The 9,085-nt window shown below is 42.3% G+C and overlaps 1 protein-coding gene across 1 annotated transcript; it reads left to right on the top strand.

Annotated features, from left to right (window-relative positions):
• The first annotated feature begins 1,623 nt into the window (after positions 1-1,623).
• On the top strand, positions 1,624-2,420 carry LOC4338307 (light-harvesting complex-like protein OHP1, chloroplastic). The gene is made up of 3 exons (XM_015782776.3): positions 1,624-1,831; positions 1,964-2,086; positions 2,212-2,420. Exons 1-3 carry the CDS (start codon positions 1,685-1,687, stop codon positions 2,278-2,280), a joined length of 339 nt encoding a protein of 112 aa, XP_015638262.1. The 5' UTR covers positions 1,624-1,684; the 3' UTR covers positions 2,281-2,420.
• Positions 2,421-9,085: the final 6,665 nt, after the last annotated feature.

Consider the following 9,085-nt stretch of genomic DNA (forward strand, 5'->3'; position numbering starts at 1 on the left):
GCTCGGTGCTTGGCTGGGTGTCCGATATTTGGTGAGCTATCGTCCGAGCCGTAGTGCTCTCCAAAACTCCTTTATTCCAAACGGTCCCTTGTACTCCCTCCAGTAAGGAATACTTGATGCAGCAAAGTGACAGTGCAAAATCTAGCTGCCTCGTAAAATTTCAAATCACAAATCTAGCTAATTGATGTATTTCAGTGATATAAGAAAGTAATCCGGTTTCTAGAAAAAAAGTATATTATATTCCTGCAGTTGAAAAACTAAGTATTTTCCCTCAAAGAAAAAAAAGAATATTTCCATTATAATGTTTGAAATTATGCCATTGTAAGAATTTATGCAAAATCTATATAAAGAGCCCTCTTGTTTTAGTGCTAACCAGAGACCCCTCGTATGTTTGTCCGGATAGCTCCTTAACTATAATACTACTCCATCAAGCAAGTAGAAAATATAATCCTACCACTTATGCTTCAAATAAAATATTCTCTTAAATTATTCATCTGATCTATGATCTGATTACACTGTTGTGTTTGTAACAATTACATCTTTATAACAAGATCTCACATGATTATATTTTGATGAAAAATTACAAATTACTTTTAAATTTCACTAAATTACTTCTTAGACATATAAAAGTAAATTCAATAAAGCCTCGAAGTAATATATATATACAAGAATATAATATTCTGCAAGGTTAGCATAATATTGCCTAGTAATATATATATATACATCAAGCATCCGAGGTCGCCTTGTAACGTTGCAAATATAATATTTTGCAAGGTTAGCATAATATTGCCACGGCACAAATAGCAAATTTTGTTAAGGTAATCTCCAAGTTTTTTTAGAAAAATAAACGATTGGCTTTACAAATTGCATGTTGGCACATAGGCCTTTTTTATGCTTAAGGAAAAACAAAAATCGACATTTTTAACTATGGCAAATTGAGGAAACTACAAATCCGACGCTCTTTTCTTAAATAAAAATCTGACCGGTCAAATGTATCAGTTTGACTACTGGGTGTAACTTTAAATTATGTGATAAAAAACAGCCATTAAAATATTTAAAAATTTGTTGAAACTTAGTGTTAGTTGAAAATGTTACTATCAAATATGAAACAATAAGTTTTGACAGTTAACAATGAGTTTTAACAACTTTTATCAGAATATAATCATATAATATCTTCTTATTGTAAAGTTAATTACCACGAACATAATGATATGATTAGATCGTAAATCGGATAATTAGTCTAGAATAAAAAATATTTTAAAACTTACGCGCATATGCATGCATGGATATGGATCCATCTAGTGGAGAGAGCAAAGACAATAATTAACATATGGATACGAAGCGCCGATACATCGTGCGGCTGATCCGTAGCTTTTTCCCTAATGTTTCTTTTTCCTAAAGTAAAATATTTCTGTGTTTTCCTTCTCAGGTCACGAGGACAGTTATCGGCCTCCCCTGTAATACGGAAGCCAGCTCGTCCTCCCGTTATCTTCTTGCAGAAATTTTTGGCGTCTCCAGTGTGGCCACGTCTGAGCGATGGTGGCCTCTCCAACGACTGGACTACCAACGCACGATTGCCCATCTCGTCTTGCAAAGAAGATAGGAGAGAGGAAGCTGAAAATCATTGGCCCAAGAGAAAACCTTGCTAGGCTAGCAGGGCACAGCAAGAACAAGGCCAGAACCAATGGCGGCGACAGCTACACTTGCTGCCCCCTCCTTCTTGGCACATCAGTCGATCTTGAGCCACAAGCCTCTGAGGAAGCTTGGTCTATCCCTGGAACTGCCAAGAACCAGATCTGTCAAAATTAGAGCTGCAAAGCTGCCTGCAGGGGTGAGTCAGTCACAAACTGATGGTGCCACTGTCGAAATGCCTGGATTGATTTGTGTTATTGAGTCCACTCTCTTCTCTGTTTTTATTTAATGGTGGTTTGTTTGATTTTGATTTTTGGAACTGCGTCATCAGGTTGAGGTGCCGAGGAAGCAGCCAAAGCTGAGTGAGCCCTTCCTGGGTTTCACCAGGACTGCAGAGATATGGAACTCCAGGGCCTGCATGATTGGCCTCATTGGCACCTTCATCGTGGAGCTGGTAATTTGGGCACTTCACTTAATTCGTATTGCTGATAGAGCTAATTAAGTTTCTGTCTCATCATCATAGTCTTAGAGCATGATTGAATTTTGTGTTTCTGAATGTTGCGTTTCCTTTTTGTTCAGGTGCTGAACAAGGGCATTCTTCAGATGATTGGTGTGGAAGTCGGCAAGGGACTTGATCTCCCTCTTTAAATGCTAGTCCATATATATTTTGTACCATATATACTATGAGATTTATGCAGTGAAATTATTAGAACAAAGAGGGATTTTCACTTCTTGTTTGTACTAATATCATCAGAGAGATATATATCTGACGGTGTTTTGCCTGCCTATTCTGCTCTCTTCGCAATTTGGAAATGAATTGTGCTTCGACCATACTGATGTTTTCGAAATAGAACTCCGTTAAAATAGCTAAATATGTCATTGAGTCTGGCTCTTTGGGACTGATTTTGTTCACTAAATTAATTCTTTGTAACGAATCTGATACACATAATAACGGGCGGGTAGGAAAAATCTGTGTTTCCTGAGTCTGTTCACGGAATAGCTTCTTCTGCAACTTGTAGAATCATATGATGATTTAAACGAACAATTATCAAAGGTACTAAGTGTTTATGAAAAATCCGTGATGTGTACTGCTAAGTTTGAATTCCGGTTTTTGTGGAGGGGCGATTTTTTGGGCGAACTCAGGGGGCTGGACACGGGGCTTCGCCGGCATCCCGGCGCGTCCTCGACGGCGCTGCGCTGGCTCTCCTAGCTGCAACTGGAATCGCTCTCTATCAGAAATCAGGAATTGGACCACTGTTTCAAGTCCGAAAATTTTCAGTCCGGCTAGCAGAGTTCGTCAGGCCGTCGGCGGCGGCAGTGCTGATGACTCATGCTGTCGCTGGTGCTACGACCTAAACTCGAAAACGGATCGACGGTCCACTGACGGCAACGCTGATGTTCTTCCTCACTGCCAGCAATGACTGCGACTCCATCGGCGGCGACTTATCCACCTTCGAGACATGCACCAGGTAATTCCTCTCCCCTGTTGGATGCAGGTGCTTTGCAATGCGAAGGAAGTCTGAGGTTGCATGCACGGAGTCATGAAGCTCCTCGCCGTCGTCGGTTAACTCTAGCACCAAACCCATCGCCGGTAAGTGGGTGTCGTTTCTCCAGCCTGTCCGATGTTCTTGAGGAAGGAGAGGTCACTGCTGGAGCCGGTTGCGATCAAAACCACACTGGTGGACATTGTTGAATTTATATGCACATAACGATTTAATTTATTCTATAAATAAATCATGACATTGCAGATGTAAACTAGCAAGAACGTATTAATTAGATCTACACATATAAATTAGACAGTAATAAAGTATTAACAGATCGAATATGCTCAACATGCTGAACCCATGAGATAGGCTTTTGTGATTTTCCAAAGAATTAATCTTAAAATAGGCTAAGACCCATCTATTAATTCAAGACATGAAAACAAAATCAGATCTGAGAGTGTCTATCCATTTGTCGTGTGATTTCTAAAAAAAAAAAATCACCCAGATTTTTTCTACCTTTATATTTATATCCAACGAACTACAAAAGAAAATAAAAAATACATATTTACTTACACATTATTTTTATTAAAATTATAGTGCACTTACATGTCATATCAACTGAATTTACAAATGTAATTTTAGTTATATAGAACCGTAATTTTATATTTTAAAATGTAATTTTAGTTATATAAGACTGTAATTTTATATTTTAAAGAAAATAACAATACATATTTACTTATACCAAAATTACAGTGCACTTACATGTCATATCAACTGAAATTACAAATGTAATTTTAGTTATATAGGACTGTAATTTTATATTTTAAAGAAAATAACAAATACATATTTACTTACACATTATTTTTATCAAAATTACAGTGCACTTGCCTGTCATATCAACTAAATTTACAAATGTAATTTTAGTTATATAGGATTGTAATTTATATTTCACAACGACGAGAGGGACGGTGTCGCTCGCCGAATAGCGTTGGCCGTACTGCCGGCAGCCGGCTTGCCGATCAGAGGCCACCTTGCCACCATATCTCTATCATGGTGCACGTGTGGGCTAGCTGACACAGGCCGTGAGCTGCAGCTCACATCACAAGTGGTGCATACCGTGCGGCTAAAAAAAAAAAAGTGAAATGCCATAGAAAAAATCACACGGGAGATGAATAGCAAAATCGGATCTCATTTCAACCATGGCTAGCGAGACTCACTTCTCCTAAGTCGCCAGTTCAGGATCTCTTTGGATCATCGGTTCTGGCCAATTTGGATGAAGAGGGAACTAATACGTATAATTCTCAAACAGGAGAGTCCGAACATTCCTTAATTCAAGAATTTTGGGATGAAATCGGATTTCCCACTCCTGCATCTCGTTGGTGGGAACAAAACCCAGTTGCGCCTGCTGTCCCATCAACCTTGAAGCAGGATACTCAGTGGACTAAAGTTCAAAAGCGCTCGCCTCAACAGAATTCTAAAAACACTGAGCGCCATCGCCGTGGATGAGTAATGCGTCCATGGAAGGGACCATTACCTCGTCCACGACCGGCACAGACAGTGTTGCTCGCTGATTACTTGCCTACGGCAAAACAAACAGGGGAGCATCACGCTCACGGTTTGATTTCTGGGCCCGAAACAAACTCAGATCGCCAATCGCTGCTGAGAGCGCCAGGCCGAGTCGATCAAAACGAGGGGACACAGACCTCCGCAGCAAAACTTTCCCAGAATTCGTCCCTAAACTTCAGCACGCCTTCCATCCTTAGACAGGGACAGATCGGGCAAAGTTTTGGTGGAAGGTCTTTGTGCTTTGGCCCACTTTCGGTTAGACAGATGTTCACGGTCTACTGTTCCACCGAGAAAACCCTCCTACGTAGCGATGGCGGCGCGTCCTCGTGACGAGGGAGCGAAGAGTGGGCAGGGATGGGATGATGGTGCATCTGTGAATCAACAATTCAATCTAAGAAATCAGCAGGGGCTTGGCCGACATCCTCAGCACCAATTTCAGCGGCCGCCGGTTATCCCGAGGTTCGGGGGCAACCAAGCCGGAAGCTCTGGAGCTAAGGGATTGGGAGGAAGATGACATGGGGGCACCGGGCAGTTCCAACGCAGCAGCAACAAATGGTTTCCTCCGGGCGGGAATTCTGTGGGGCCTCGCAGGCGTGATCAGGATGATACATTGCGGTCGGATCAGCAAGCTCGGAAGTTCCAACCACAGGTAAAGCTAACGGCAATGCAAGGGCAGCAACTGGAGAAACCGCTGGCAGATGGTGGGCAACCACAAACTACTGCGATAATCAAGGCCAAAAAGCCGAGGCCACCACTGTCACCTGTGCAAAACGAGTGGACACATAGCACAGGTGTGTAAAGCAGACATCGGTTGCTACATTTGTAATTAGAAAGAGTCACATCTAGCAGCCAAGTGCCCGCGGCTCAAATTGCCGAAAGCTACATGTTCTCTATTTGGCTTTGGGAAAACCGAGTTCGGCCTTATCCAACTCAGTGACTTTGATCTATTCATGGTGGCTCCCTAAAGCCTGATGTTGTTCAGGCCGAGCTAGCTCATAGGATCACACTGGATTGGAAGTGGGAGGCAATCCCTCATGGTGAAAGATCCTTCCTTGTCGCTTTTCCTTCTTTTGAGGAGTTGAAGAGGATGGATGATGTTTAATTCCGCCTAAAAAATCATGGTGTGTCAATGACAATCCTTGAGTGAAAGACGACTGATGAGTTGGTTCCGGCATATGAGTTGGATGAAGTGTGGGTGCATGTATCGGGTATCGGGTGTCCCTAGCCCGTAGCGACACTACTTGGCTTTTTGGCACTGGGTTGTGTTATTGGAGCTACACAGGAGGTAGACATGCTCACTTACAGATAAACAGGGGTGATTCGTGTGAAAGTTTATATGTATAGTAGTGTACAACTACCAGTCACTATAGATATGGTCTTCGGGAAGTTGGGCTACCCAATCACCTTTACTTTGGAAGAGGAAGGTTTTCAGCCAGCACAGATTTTGGAGGTTGACTTTATGGATCATGATGGGGATGCATAGGAGGATCATGAAGACTCGTCAAAGGATGGTACTCATGATTGACTTTATGGATCATGATGGGGATGCATAGGAGGATCATGAGGACTCGTCAAAGGATGGTATTCATGATCACGCACATAAGAGGGCCAAAAATTCAGCGTCTCCAACTACCTCAAAGGAGAAAAATTCAAAGGTTACAGCCATGCAATTAGTTCCAACACCATTTGGAAACTGTCGGCTTCTGCCACCACCTCGTCCTGTGGTCACTGATGGGATTGCTTACACCATTTTGCGCACAAAATCAAGTGCAATAGTGGTGGGTGCATGTCGGCCCCCGGTTTTATATACCGGAAAACTGTTAACGACCAAATTTGGTAATATCAGTATCGGAGATGAAGATTAGATCGAGGCGGAGTTCGAGATGGAGATTGCTCTAGAAACAGAGTAGGAATCGGCTAAAGTCCAGATCGGTTGCGATCAGGATCGGCAGAGTCCGAGTTAGATAGGGTTAGCCGATTGAGCCAAATCCGACAGTATGGCGAAGCATATGTTGTCGGGTTGAGTTAATGTGCTTCATGAGGATTGCCACGCATGGATATAGTCCTGAGAAGGCAATTGTATCTATTAATTAGGATATTTCATGTAATTTCCTTAGGGATATGTTTGGGCAAAAGTCTGCCGCAAAGACTTATGGTATCTTAGAGTTTGTTAGAGATAAGAGTCGTGTCCGATATGGACATGTTTTGTAATCTCGGGTATAAATAGACCCCGAGCCCCACGTAATCAATTTAACACACGTTCAATACAATTTCGGCGCATCGCCACCCTTTTACTTTCGTTTTGTTTCGACGAGTTCTTGTTTTCGGGTTGAGCTGCATCGGTTTCGATCTTCAACTAAAGGTAAAACTTGTTATGGCGGCTTGCGTTCTCGAGATTAGTGCTTCCATCTTCATGATACTCTAATCTTGTTTATGTAAATCATCGAGTTATCATATATCTTACAAAATCTCCGGCAATATCGTTATCTAACCTACAATCGGCTAACATCTATCGGTAGAAAGCAGTCGATTAGGTTAAATAGCATTGGCTTAGATTATATAGGATATCCACCATTCTATGAAACATCCAGCGGCTTGATTGTCTAGATATTGTTCTTCTTTTCATACTTAGTGCTGCATCAGTTAAGTTTGATCTATTAAGTCGTGCTTACAATCTCAATCTCTAGCCTGCTTTCTGGTTGCCGATTAGGGTAGCATTGAGGTTTCAGCCGATCTTACCTGATTTAACTACTTTATATATTATATGCTTGATTGAGTGCCCTTTACATTAAGATCTTGTCGTAATTAGATATGTTAGGCTTCTGTTTGACGTATTTTACTCGCGTTAATATCTTAATATAGAGTTGTATCGGAATATTAGCCGATACATGCTAGATCTATCTGATCGGCTATGGTATGAACATATATAGTCTCATTATTAGTATATATTTCGATCTAAGTGATTTATACTATCTCGGCATGGTGACCGATCTATCCCAATCAATTGATTTAAGTATATATCGATATAAGGATTATATATTGCTAATACCTACAGCATGATGTGACCATGGCTACCACGGATGCAACCATTACTCACATCATGGATGAACAAGAAGATATCGAGATCAAGTACTCCAAGTGCTGGAATCCGATTCGGCCACTTACTACACGGCTGATTTCAAATGGCCACCGAATTTGCATACAACCTCCGTTTTTGGCCCGTGAGTACTTGATGGAAAGCTCTCGGAGCCCTCTTTCCAATGGATCCAGCCTCTTCTCCAAATTACATATCTTGTGCCCGGAATCACAGGAACAAGGTGCTGCACCACCTATAATGGGCCTATGGGCTTGTAACTTCATTTGGGACCCTGGCCCAGGTGGGGCCCATGTGGGGTGCGCCCCAAGCTAGTGGAGCACGACCCTAGGACCCTCTTGGTTGTTCTCCCACATCCTTAAATAGCTAGGTACCCCTTCAAGGTTTCTCGGGTTTTGTTTAGTTGAATTTTGCCAAGTGCCATTCACCTTGTCTCTAGTCCTCGCTCGATTAGTCGGCGACTATTGATTCAGAGCCCCCAATAGTTGGTGTGTTGATTTGCCGGGTCGATTAGATCTACCACTTCAATCGCAACTATTCCTTTGTGCTTAATAACCTATTTACAATATTTAGATTGCATCTTATCTTGTTCTTGCAGTGTTCTCTCGTTTGCATTGCAGGGATCATCAACTGCGCGTCACGGTTGGTACGGCATCGTTTGTGGAGTAGCGATTGCACGGCGTCCTGGACTTGTTCTGGTTGGTAGCCACGTCACAAACGTCGCACTCGATCAAAGCCAGAGTTATTCCCTCACCAGAAGATCGGGCAAGCAGATCGAGTAAATTTAGTTCTTTCTTATTTATTAATGACTGCCGATTGATGCATATATGACATCGGCTCAAAGATAAATGATGTCATCGGCATCTAGCCGATCGGCTATCGTTTATGGATTTAATCACGGTTTGTTTGTCTTTGTTTCTTGTTGATTGCAGGATCAAATCAACTGGCACGCTCACACACCCAAAGGCAAGTTTTGGACCTGCACTGGAGTTAAGCAGATCTCCTAGGCCTCGTGTTTTTACATCAACACGCTTTTGGCACGCCCAGTGGGACCGATTAGAAGTCATAATCACAACAGTGTTTTTCTCATGGCTGAGAAACCGCCAGCATCGCCGTCTTCGGCTGGTAAAGATGGTTCTGCTAAGTCTAAGTTCCCAAAGCTTGGTTTCTCTGAGGTTAATGAAGGCAACATCGTGCCCATCACTCTGGACAAGTTGACACCCGAGCAGCAGAAGGATCTTGAGGCGATGATGCAGCAAGCACGGAACTAATTCTTGAACTCATTCATGGAGACCCGCAAGGGAACAAT

The sequence above is a fragment of the Oryza sativa genome, chromosome 5 (assembly GCF_034140825.1).
Source record: "Oryza sativa Japonica Group chromosome 5, ASM3414082v1".
Classification (NCBI taxonomy): Eukaryota; Viridiplantae; Streptophyta; class Magnoliopsida; order Poales; family Poaceae; genus Oryza; species Oryza sativa.